The following is a 13399-nucleotide window of genomic DNA, read 5'->3' as shown; positions in this document are numbered from 1 at the left end:
GACTAGAGTGTTAGGTACGTTGTTATGCATTATGATCTGTGGTTGAGTGGCACACTGAGTTTGTGGGCTATGTGTCATTTGGGTTGTGTTGGGGGGGGTGGAGGTTTCTTGCGTTTCTGCTGTGGAGGTCCCTGTTACTTGGGTAGATTTTTTTTGAGAACCTCCACAAATGTAGGTGTGTGTTTTGTGTTTCTATGTGTGTGTTTTGGTAGTGTAGGTTTTGAGGGACTATGTGATTAGTGTGGTGTGGTGCAAGTGTTTACCTTCTCCTTTTGACTGTCTAGTCCAGTCTTGGGTGAAGAGAGCTTTGCTTCCAGTTTGATAATATAAGTGCATCTCTCACAGGTTGTAGTGTTGGGTTGTAGGAGGAGAGGGTTGTCTGTGTACATGAGGCAATTGCTGCATTGCCCCAAGATGCCCAGGTTCATCAGGCACACAGGAGAAAACACAGAGAGCTGACCCTTAGACATGCCTGGACAGGTGCTTATTTATTAAGTACTAAAAACTGTTTTTCTCTAGACAAGTGATGAAAGTTGAGTGCTGTAGTAATTTCTAGCTTATTTAGTGCTTACAATGAGTTCTGAACAAGTGCTGAGCTCAAAGAAACAGATATGAGTGCTGAAACTAGAAATCTGGTTAGTTCTAAGAAACAAAATTAAGCTAGAAGGCTTCCCTCCAACACAGAAAGGCTTGGGGGCTCAGAAGCTTGCAAACAGTCCTGGATGCAGCAAATCTGTATCTGGACTAGACAACTTATAGGAAAGGCAGGAAACAAGCTTAGAATTTTTTTTTTTGTAAAGTGGAAAGGAGAAAGGAGGAGCAGAAGCTAACTGGGTTGGCCTTCTCAAATGTTCGCCCTGGAATAGGTAGAATGAGGTAATGACACTAGACTGGGAGGAGTGTCCCAGATCAAATTTACAGTAGGGGTGGGCAACTGCAAAGCCACCAAGTATAAAAACAAGATACCAAAAGGGTGAGTGGGTGGGAAACAAAAATCAGAACAAACAAACCCAACCAGATGCTTAACAATTGCAGAAAATTCTACTTAATAGCTCACACACAGTGAGTAAAATAAAAGTGCTATAAATAACTCACAGGTCATTCTTTCCAGGTATCTAGAAAAATATGGTTATCCCATTTTCTAAATTATCGAGAAATGGTGTTCTTCCAAACCGCCATCTTATCAACGTACTTCTAGAAATAAGCAAGTGTTTAGAAGTGGCTGTGGTCTTCTAGGCCACTACTTTCCTCAACTCATATAACCTCTTTCACTATACACAAAGTGGCTATAGACAACAGTGCAGCACCCTAACTTCATTACTCATAAAGAAGCCTAGCTGGCCCCAATAATGGTGCAATCATACCATCTCTTGAACATGGCTTCTCATCCAGACATATTAGTAAAGCCATACTTCAAACCTTCTTAAATAAATCTTCACGTTCATGCTACAGGAACTCCAAAAAGAAGCACCATTACTTGGTCCTAAAATAAGATAATCTAAATCAAATATTGCAAATTATGTTAGTACCTAGTAAAAAAAAAAAAAAAAAAAAAAAAAATGTTTGTTATTTTGCACTGTTTTTACTATGTATACTTGCTGTTTGGACATTTCTATTGTATTTTATCTCGTGCATTTGTAACCTTGATCATACTGCCTTTGGAGCTTTTCTCCCCGGGCCTCCACTGAAAATGGGTACTTCATGGCCCAGTGGACTTCCCCGGTAATCTAACTGAAATACATAAATAAATAAATAAACAAGTACCTTAACTCTTGCATCCATCCCGTACAAAATTATTATCCACAACCGCTGTACCTTCCTCGAATCTTTCTTCCTGCACATCTCCCTCCCTCTTACAGTCATTCATCCAGTCAGTCAGTAAATTGGTATAGTAAAAGTACAAAATTATTGTCTCCCTCTCAGTTGCAGGGCCTTCTTCATTGTTATAGCTTTTGGAGCATTACTCCTCACAAAGTCCATTCTCCATCTTCTCTCCTGTTACTGAAGAGGTAATATAAGCAGCAGCTCAAATCTCCATCTAATGCAATGTATTTTGAGTAAATAATCCAAACTACCAGCCCTCGCAGATCACTTCTACTCTGTTGCTTAAATTCATCTCTGTATGTACTATGAGGGCTGAGTTAGTGTAATATTCTTATCTTGCCTGCCTTTAATGACAGACATTCCCTTATGTTTATCCTTACATTTCACTGTGCCTCTTTATTTCATGTATGTCAGTTTAATCTCTACATCTAATTTTATTTTGTCATATAAAGTATCAAAATATTACTATTTATGGTTGATGTTCAACTCGTGTTTGACACAGATATAATGGCTGTTATAAGCCATTCTTATAATATGACAGATATGTATTCTATTCACTCAGCAGTATGGAAGAATGATTTTGAAACCATTATACATATGCTTTTCAAACGGCATACTGGTACTGTGGCCAGGTTTGCATTTATAGCCATAGTGGTATGAGAAAACTAGCAATATTACACAGAACATTTACTTGTCATATTGCAAGGGTATGTCATGGTCATCATTTAAAGTATCGAGACTCAGATTGTCAAGTCCTGGAATGTAGATTCTGAACTACCAAAAATCTGGACTTACATATATTAAATTCAAAATTGCCATTTCTTGGAATATTCCTTTTTCTCTGAGGTATCAAACAAAAATGGACTGTGCCAACAGTTGTGAAATCCTTCCAGACCATATGAAAATACCTTACTTCCAGAACTACTGCCTATTTAAAAGGAGAAAAACAGGAGTAAAAACAGAATTCATCAAATCAAACAATCTAAGACAAGTTACAATAGCTCGATTTATATGTATAGTCAGGTGGGTGGTACATAGATGGCCTTGATGTGCTCGTTTGTGATTCATCTGAGGTACCCGGCTCTTTCACAGGGAATAGGTCCCTGAAATGCAGTTTGATGTGAATAAAAGTGGTAGGTGACCAATAAGAAATAATCTTAATTTATCTATTTACAGTCACAGGGGATAGTTCATAGATTCATAGGTTAGTACTAAGCTAACTGCCCTTTGTGAGCCATTTTAAGCCTAGCCAGTTATCCTTTGTAAGACTCAAACCCTGCACCTTGTGTTTGTAAGGCAAACACCTTAACCATTAGGCCACCCTCCCAACCCTGTCTGGAGTACAGCTTGATTTGAGTAATAACTGTAGGTGACCAATAAGAAACAATCTTAATTATCAATGTCAGGGCTACTATGTATCACAATTACAATTTTAAATTATCCAATTACAGTCACAGGATTTTAGTAAAGCATTTATATTTGAACAGAGTCAGATTAGTGTAGCCTATGGGCTCTTCAGCTGTAACCCAAAATTAAGATTTTACAAGAGCTGTCTATTCATAGGACCTGCTTTTAAGGGGTATTTTGTATGAAACTTAACAAATTTACAGCTTATCTATGATGCGGAACAAATTTACATGTTTCACCTGTTTAGCTCATTAGAGCAGAAAATTCCTAAGACTAACTAATATATTCTTAACAGGTTTCATTGACAGGTCAAGGAATTTCAAAAGTAATATAAACAAATACAAATATATATAAATATATAAACAAATAAAATGAAGCCAAGCTTTATCAAATCCAACAGTATAGTCAGGGATAAACAATTATTAAGAGGTTGCACAGTTAATGAAAGGATATATGTGATTTTAAACCAAGATATAAAAGCTGAAAATTCAGTGTATTACAAATAAAAAAAATCTAATGTACTAAAATCTTATTAACCATGCTAATAATCTCATGAACAAACAAAATATTGAAAGGTTAAAAGAAAGCCGACAATAATCATGGAAAAGCCCTTAACAAAGTTAATTTCATTAACTGTACAGTTTCTTATTATATTTTGCCCCTGGCTATATGTTTTGATTTGATGAAGAGAATCTAGAAAAGCTCAGCTCATTCACTCTCCATGCCATCACTGGGAGTGAGTGCCAGATGTGAAAGTACACAGTGCTGGTGGTATTGTTTGGCTGTGCTGAGTCTTGGAGCCGTGAGATATAAAGATGCCCTATGGATAAGGTGGTGTTGCCATTCACTAGATTGTGAATTTGTTCTAGAATACTTAGTGCTGTACTCCATGGTGTTCTGATACATTGTACTGCATATGATGAAGCTCTAGTACACAGCGTTATCCTTCACAGTGCACTGACAGTTGTTAAAAACCCAGATATCTTAAACTAACCTTACAGTTACACAAGTTGTTGTCTTTCAGGTATAAGCAATTGTTAAATAAGGCTCGGAACTATGAACTGAAGCGTCATGATGTCATCCTTTGCACCTGCTCAACATCATATAGTATGAAGTCCGCAGGCAGTCAGGATGAGGCTATCAATGTAACTCAGATTCTGATTGATGAATGCAGCATGTGTTCTGAACCTGAAACACTTATTCCCTTGGTCCATCACCGTAAAGCAAAAAAGGTAGGAAGCAAGTAAAAGAGAGTTAATTGTGCCTCCTTCTAGCAGTCATTCTTGTCAACTGTCCAGATTTTTACCTCATATTTTTGGTATGTCCCTCATAAAATTTGTAATCTTCAGGCAAACCATTGAGGTTGGACGTCATTAAATAATGACAGACATTTAAGTTTCAGGCTTCATATCCTTTTGAAAAATGCATTCTAATACAAAATATTTATATGATAACAGGAATATTAAAAAAGCGTCCTGATTTTGGGCCTTTGTCTTCCCATTATATTTGGCTTTGTCAAGAATTTTTCTGCTGAGATATTCAGCTGTATGCTAATTGTGCAAAAATGAGTGTTAAGGGGGCAATATTTAAAGTTTTACATTTACCAAGTAGATGACACAGTCAGTAATTCTACAGAGTTCTGTGTAGCACTGTTAAAGTATAAATGATGATCACTTTTGATGGGTCTTCTTACCACTCATTCCTTCAGTCTTGAACCCACAAATGGTTCTAAAACAACTGTGGATGATTCACTGTGGAAGAGTTGCCCAGTATTTTTTTTCTTTTTTTTTTCGATTCTTTGTGTTTTCAGTTTCAAAAAGCAATGTGTTTCTCTTAAAAGCACACTAACATTTGAGATAATCTGATTCATAATATCTCCCAGATTCTAATGTACATGTTTTCAGTTTCCAAAAACAATGTGTTTCCCTTAAGAGCACACTAACATTTGAGATAATCTGATTCCTAATGTCTCTAGCTTCTGATGTATGTTATCTGTTTTCTTGAGGTGAGCCTTCAGGGTACTTTCTTAGTGTATTCACAGACCACCATATGATCACTGTCATTGACTGAATTACAGAATCTGTTTTGTAAATCAAGACTCAGATATACAAATGCAGAGTTCATAATGGTGGAATTGATGTTTGAAGACTGTTGCCTCAGTGTCAGCCTCAGCAGGAATACTATCTACTGTAGTACTCCTTCCATACAATGAGTAGGTCTTCTAGGAGCATCATTGGGGATACTGCTCATTCATGTTTAGGTGGTTCCTGTAAGTCACCCAGATATCACATCCCTGATGAAGGGCACAGATGTGATTTAACCGTAGGCCTATCACTGTATATTGGTGTTCTTTCTTGTGTCACCGCTGATGAAGATGCACCACATTAGACACTAGCAGAGGAGATCATGTCTCTGTTTGCCATAAGGGAGAATTGGCTAAGTAAAATTAAATGCTTAACTATCTTCAAAATCTGTCCCTTGATTGAGTAAAGTATACAAAGTCTCCATAGGGTCAATTGAAAGTGTGCAGACTCTGATACACTTCTGCAGATGTGTTTGATGCAGCTTGATGATCATGTTTAATATGTGCAAAATGACAAAATCTGCATATCAGAACTCAGTGGTAGATGTATTATAAAAGATGGTGGTTGAATGCAGGCATTTAATCTCCATTTATTCTGTATTTTGAGTTGATTATGATAGCTGGGTAGGTGGACTTTGAGGATTAAGATGAGTGACAGAAGAAACTTCAGTTCTTGAAAGAGCAGACTACACAGAGACGCAAGTGGCTTTGGATGTGGAATGACTTAAACTTGGAGCTGTTTTAAATAATAATATAACATAACAAAACTAACTTGTATTAAACACTTTTTGCAAGTCCTAAAATAATATTAATAATAAAACTTTTCTAAAAAGTTATACTAAATACAAATAATTTTGTTTAACAACTCTGTTGTATATAAGACCAACTATACTGTCAAAAGTACATTTACAATAGATCAAAACAACTGCCTACATTTATAAAAGAGGCAGTACCTTATAATTACACCTTGAAAAGTGACAAGGGCACAACATGAAACCCAGTAGTTTGACAATCTATAAGAAGGATAACCCTTCATAATAAAAATGTATATCTACATTACACTTAAACCTAATTAATATACAGGTTACTCATAGTGTGCAAGATTATAACATCTAACTATTTTCAATACATTTTTCTGAAAGAAAAAATGTCACCAATTTTTAACCTGTTTTTCACAATAAGTTAAAACCTAAAAGTGTGTGGTTAAAAAAATAATAATACATAAGAATGTCAAAGTAAATATTGGGGATTACCTAAGGTAACATTTTAACTTTAAGACAGGGGCAATATTGCAGTTGCTGTTCAAGCCTGGATCTCTAAATGCGTCCAGGCGTAACTGCCATTCTAACTCCCTGTTTTCTAGAATCAATGAAAAAGGACCTCCCCTGACCCTCAGTGGTACATGGTCAATAGCCATGAATAAAAAACTGTGACCTGGGTTTAACGCTATATGTTTTGCAAGTGCATTGTCGCTCTTGTTGTTTTTAATAGCGTATAGATGTTCATAAATTCCGTTTTACCAATGTAAAACGTGGCAACAGTTACAGGTTGCAATATATACTATGGACCTACTCAGTTTAATTTTGTCCCTGATGGTAAAAGTTTCACCCCCTCTAACCACATTACAGTATTTACAAAAACCACATTTGAACATGCCCTTTTTCCTATAGAAGTCGCATAAGGGACCATCCCTTTGTACAAGTTCTTTTAGGTTGTTTGATCTCTTAAATATAAACCTTGGTTTGTCTCCTAGTTTTTCAACCAGTCCGAATGATAGTTAAAATACCTCTAGAGTTTTTGCTAAAAGTGGTAATGAAGCTCAAAGAATAATCAACTTCCTCACCTATTACTGTACCTAATCCTGTCTCAATGGTTGATAATTCAGTCCTACCTGAAATGCCATTAACTATCAGGTCCCCAGTAATCGGTTTACCTTGAGATAGTAAAGGTTTATAAAAACCACACATCCTTTTCCTGGTGGCCTCTCCTATCAAATCGGATAGCAGTTGAACGGGATATCCCCTATTAGTGAACATTGATCTCAACAGTTCACATTCTTTCTCAAAATCAACCATAGTGCTACACATTCTACCAGCCCTCACCAGTTGGCCTTTTACAATGGACCTTTTCTGTTGGTATGGGTGAAGTTAAACTGTGAGAGTAGGTCCATAGTATATATTGCAACCTGTAATTACATTGGTAATTTATGAACATCTATAAAACAACAAGAGCGACAATGCACTTGCAAAACATATAGCGTTAAACCCAGGTCACAGTTTTTTATTCATGGCTATTGACCATGTACCACTGAGGGTCAGCCGAGGTCCTTTTTCATTGATCCTAGAAAACAGGGAGTTAGAATGGCATTTAGAGATCCAGGCTTGAACAGCAACTGCAATATTGCCCCTGTCTTAAAGTTAAAATGTTACCTTAGGTAATCCCCAATATTTACTTTGACATTCTTATGTATTATTATTTTTTTAACCACACACTTTTAGGTTTTAACTTATTGTGAAAAGGTGACATTTTTTCTTTCAGAAAAATGTATTGAAAATAGTTAGATGTTATAATCTTGCACACTATGAGTAACCTGTATATTAATTAGGTTTAAGTGTAATGTAGATATACATTTTTATTATGAAGGGTTGTCCTTCTTATAGATTGTCAAACTACTGGGTTTCATTTTGTGCCCTTGTCACTTGTCAAGGTGTAATTATACTTTTATAAATGTAGGCAGTTGTTTTGATCTATTGTAAATGTACTTTTGACAGTATAGTTGGTCTTATATACAACAGAGTTGTTAAACAAAATTATTTGTATTTAGTATAACTTTTTAGAAAAGTTTTATTATTAATATTATTTTAGGACTTGCAAAAAGTGTTTAATACAAGTTAGTTTTGTATTGGTTTTGTTAAAACAGATTATGTTATAGGTTTTGTGGTTCTTGTGTTTTTAAAAAAATGTTCGCCGCTTAGAGGGAATCCTGTGACATCATTTCCTCTTAGTTCTTTTAAAAGTAAAGTGATGTTTGAATACATTGTCTTTTTGCCTGTGTAAAAGTTAAATAAAACACGTTTGGATTTTTATCGTTGTTTGGGTCCTGCTTGCTGACAAGGAACTCGCTTTGAAGGTTTATCTGTTTTAAATAATGTTTGTAAGCATCTGGGATGTCAAAGCTTCAGTATCTCAATGAATGTGCATCAGTCTCTTTCAAATGAGAGAACCAAATGCTTTAATGGGTCACTGCATGCATGGTTCTGGTCCTGATGATTTTCAAAGTCCAGGTTGGGTTTCTAACAAGATCTATTCATTGATCTAAATGAGGCATCTTAAAGAATACAGGCAAGGATTTTCTCTAAATTATAATATTCCTCCTTGGTAATTTCCATGAACACTTAGTTTCCCTTCTTAAAGATGATAATAGTATTGATGTTTTTTCAAGTCTTCTGAATCTTCCCTACAGTAAATTAGAATACATTTTGAGAGTTTTTAGTAACATTTCCTTTCATTTGACCTTTAAGAATTCAGTCAGAATGCCATGTGGTCATGTAGTTTTTCTTGTTCATGGCCTGCTTGATGGCACATTTTATTTCTTTAATAGAACAGTAATCATCAAAGAATTCTATTCTAAGATGAAAAGGGAAAGAATTGTTTGAGGAATTTGTAATAGGGGACTTCCAGCAGCATTCTACAATCTACTTCATTCATTCATTGTCTTAGAAGATCATGGATGGAACTGAGAAGGAGGCCAGCAAATTGAATGGCTAAGTCTACAACACTACCATCCTACTGTGCTGCAGCTGCTGTATTTTTAATATGGCCTCTCAGTATCGTGTATTTATTTATTTTCTTAAACTAAGGAAAAGCCATGTTTCTTTACTTAAAGGAAATAAATAAATAGTGGGAAAATGTCCCTTCCAGAGGAGTATCCTAGGCAGCCGCCAAGTTCTTCTATACATAAGGCCAGCCATGGATACAGGCTCCTAAAGTACCAGTCCTGTCACACAGTTACTATTCTTATACTGAGATTCAGGTCACCAGAGTACAATTTCAAAGCCATACTTACACAAAGTATACTCCTGACACTGGGATATACAACCTGTGTTATACTACAAGACCCTGGAATACCTGCCATGACCTACATATACATATTCAGTGTTGTGACTGAAGGCAGTGGAGTACATGCCCTGACTCACACATACACTTGTTATTTTGTGGTACAAGGCCCTGCAGTACCAGCCCTGAGACATAGATACATGCATTATGTTCTTATCCAAATATGTACGGTACCAGATCTGAAGTCCCTCCATGCAGCTTATATTGTAATACAATCCTGGAGGTCCCAGTTCTGAATTCAGAGGCACATTTTATGTTGTGGCATGTGGTCCTAGAGTTCCAGCTCTTACACACACAAGCTGCATATGTTGTAGTACAATGCCCAAGAGTTGTAGCTCTAACAGACAGGACTGCAGCTTATATTGTAACACAGGGTCCTAGAGATCCAGCTCTAACACAAAGGTAAACATCTTATGCTGTGATACAAGGCTCTAGTATACAATCACAGCTTACAGTGTGATGCAAAGCCATAATGTACCAGAGCTAACATACAGATACAAAGGATATTTTGCAGTTATGACCATATGCCTGAATTTTGCTAAAGTAGATTAGCAGTACACCATTTGTGTCCTACATTTACCATATCACACGTTTTGGTTCAGGTCTTTCAGTATAAGATCTAATGAACAGTTACTCACCACTTATGTTTCGAAACAGACTCCAGAATTTCAGACATGATATTCACTCACACAGCTTATATTGTGATACAGGACACTGGAGTACCAATCCTAACACACTCATGCATAAATCAGGTTATGACACATGCTTCAGTTTGACACAGTGGTATGTGGTTTCCCTTGTAATAGGGTAAAAATTCAGTCACAAAATTGCACATAGCTCACATGATTGTGCATGCAGCTAGGCTATTAGTTGTGACACTGACACATATTATATTTAAAGATAGGACCCCAGAACTTCACATCTAACAGAGAGTTATACAGAGATTATGCTTTATTTGGTATCATAGCCAGGATTTTTGGAAATAAGCACCATCTTCCCAAAAGCAGCCTCCATCCACACTCCTGACAGTGCATACCTTTTCAACACTGCAAAGCTGATATTGTGAAAAAAATGTGAAAAATATATTAAGGCGCCCTTTCATAGTTTAAATGCATGTTTCACAAATTCAGTGCATTATTTTTTTAAAAGTATTTGTGGTAATGGGTTCACTTCAGTTGATCGAGTTTCTGAAATCTCGAAACTCATATGGTGGAGACCATATGATCAAGTTTCAGAAACTCGAACAACTGTAGGGGGGGGGGTTAATAGAGTGTGTAACTGTTTTGGGTGAGGGATTCTGTAGGGGGAAGTCCTCTGCACTCCTGAGACTTAAATATACTAACTCGGAGATTGCGCTACATCAGGGAACAGGGAAATCTCTCGTTCAGCAGTGTTTGCTGAAACACGGAATGGGAGATTTCCCTTTCCCCCACTGTAGCACGTTCTAAGAGTTAGTATATTTAAGTAGGGGAGTGTGGGGGTGCAGGGGGCTTGCGGCCCTGAAAAAAACATGTTTACATGTTTTTTTGTTTTTTTTTAATTTCTGATGTTCGAGTTTCTGAAATCTCGAACATGTGGTCTCGATCATATGCGTTTCGAGATTTTGGAAATTCGATCATCAGAAGTGGATCCGTGGTAACATATATGGTATGTGCCTGACTACACCCTGGGTTATAGTACTCACTGAAGCACTGTTCCAATGAGTACCAGTTTAGACAGTTAGAAATGCAGCTTCTTTTATGATATAGATCCAAAGAGTACCTGTTCTGATACAGTTGTTACTGCCATCATCTAATTATTTACTGAAATTTAATGTTTCATGACATCAAGGATATTATCACACCAGACCTGTTTGTCAACAACTGCTACAGTTCTTGCAAATTCATATTCATTAGCATTTTAGCTGCTACTTTCTCCTTTTAAGTTCAGTTTTTCCTGTTGGCATTGTCTTCAATAGCGAATCTTGTTTTCGCATTATGTGGTCAAAGAGTTTTTTTTTTAATATAAGACCTTTCAATGAACAATCTAGGTTTATGTGTTTAAGTATTGATTGAACTGGTCTTCTTACAGTTGATAGTATTCTAGTTTATTTTTCAAACACAGCAGATCAGTAATATTGATTTTGCAAGTATACATTCGTATACTTTAGCTTTCACAGCTATGTGTTGTTACTTGGAAAAACATAGCTTTTACTCTATGGATCTTTGTTTTCAATGTGATGTCTTTGCTCATTAATGTTTATTTATTTATTTATTGATTATTTTATTAACAGGTAACCAAGCTAATCCATAGACCCTTTTCAGTCATGATCTAGGTATAAAGGATGGAAATAATAAGAGCAAACAGTTTGTAAAATAACTAACATCGGACGGCATGATGCAAGGGCACTTCTGTGGGCTAGGCTTGTAAAGGCTCTAGGGCCATTAGCCTAGTACACACCTATGAACCTATGAGCCTATGAACCTTATGAAGATTTGCCATAGCTTTCTATCCATGTAACAAGTGTCTTTTAATTTTGTGGATAAGGTCCTTAAGCCCAAGAAAATGAAACACCTTATTGCTGCCACGTCATCTGTTGTTTGTAAAGAATTGATCAGATAAATGACATAGTATTAGGTTTTTTTTCACACTGAGCAGACATTAGAGTTGTATTATCAATATAGCTGAGGCAGTTAATATTTTTCCCAGCAATTTTGATTCCAGCATTTGATTCGGCTAACCCAGCATTTTGAATGCTGAATTTTTAATTCGGCTTATACATTAAACAAGTTCGGTAACAATATGCAGTCTTATCTTGACCCAGTTATTTCACTTATGGTTCTAACTGTTGCATCTTGATCCTCATACATATTTATCAAGAAATAAATACAAGTAACTTGGTGTCTCTAAGAATGTGCCTCAGTTTGTTATGCTGCAAATAGTCAAAGGCTTTAAAAACTGAAGTAAATATATCTGGAACGCTCTTGCTTTCCTTATTATTCAGTGAATGCTGACAGTTTGATCTCTTGTGCCTTATCCCTTTTTAAATTCAGCTTGTCTGTCTAGCAGTTCTTGATCCATGTACTGCTGGAGTCTCCTGTTCAGTATCTTAAGCATTATCTTAATAGCATGCAAAATAAAAGCAATTGTTTAACAATATGGGCAGTCCTTAGCTTGGACTTTTGGGGGAGGCTGGAATGTTAGAGTTGGCATTTTCTAAAGCAGTTGCCAGTGTTCTGATTATTTTATTTTCATTTTTTATTTTATTTTCTCCAGGGTAGAGAACTGACCTATATGGGCCTTATTTAGACCATCTCACTAGTACTGTCTTGTTAAATGACTTACTGGGAGTCATACAGTACACAGATATAGAATGAAAGACTAAATCCTGGATGTAAAATGAAAGACTCAACCCATGAACTACAAGAAGCAGATTGTTTTGAGTTCATAGATTTAATCCTCTGTGCTAACTGCCAGATCATGTTTCCTGAATTTGCTACTGTTTCAACTACATTTTTCAGAATTTTAAACAATTTAACTGGAATACCATCACTTTCTGCAGTTTTCTAGAGGCAGTTCAACTTCATTATCTAGGGTATGTAGCTCAAGATAAGAGAACATATCATCACATATAGCATTAATTTTAGGGTCCTTTTTTATAGCTGTTCTGCTTCTTCTTCATACCTTCTACTTCAGTTATGAACATGCTATCAATGTCTTTTACCATGCCTATTTCTTACCTAAATGTTTCCCTTAATATCTCCAGTTTTCTTGAAAAGTTTTTTTTTAGTTTTACATTATTTTATCTTCTTCTAGTGCTTTGTACTGATTATATAAATATGCTTGCTTATCTTTTCTTTTCATTTCTTGTGTTCTTTCAAATTACTGATCAGTGTACTTGGATCCCACAGTGTCCCTCAGCCAGTGTGTGTGCTATTAACACTGGGCTTGCACTACAGTCTAAAACAATATCAACGTACACCCATTGCC

At 36.2% G+C, this 13399-nt stretch overlaps 1 protein-coding gene across 1 annotated transcript in view; it reads left to right on the top strand.

Moving 5' to 3' along the window:
- The window catches only part of HELZ2 (helicase with zinc finger 2), a 1911095-nt gene that overhangs the window by 1353556 nt on the left and 544140 nt on the right, over positions 1 to 13399 (top strand). The window contains exon 14 of the mRNA XM_044089861.1: positions 4256 to 4463. Coding sequence (XP_043945796.1) covers positions 4256 to 4463 — 208 coding nt within the window. The remainder of the gene's footprint in view (positions 1 to 4255; positions 4464 to 13399) is intronic.

The sequence above is a fragment of the Protopterus annectens genome, chromosome 12.part0 (genome assembly GCF_019279795.1).
Source record: "Protopterus annectens isolate FY-2018-M chromosome 12.part0, PAN1.0, whole genome shotgun sequence".
Lineage (NCBI taxonomy): Eukaryota > Metazoa > Chordata > Ceratodontiformes > Protopteridae > Protopterus > Protopterus annectens.
This window is presented reverse-complemented; position numbering and strand designations above follow the sequence as displayed.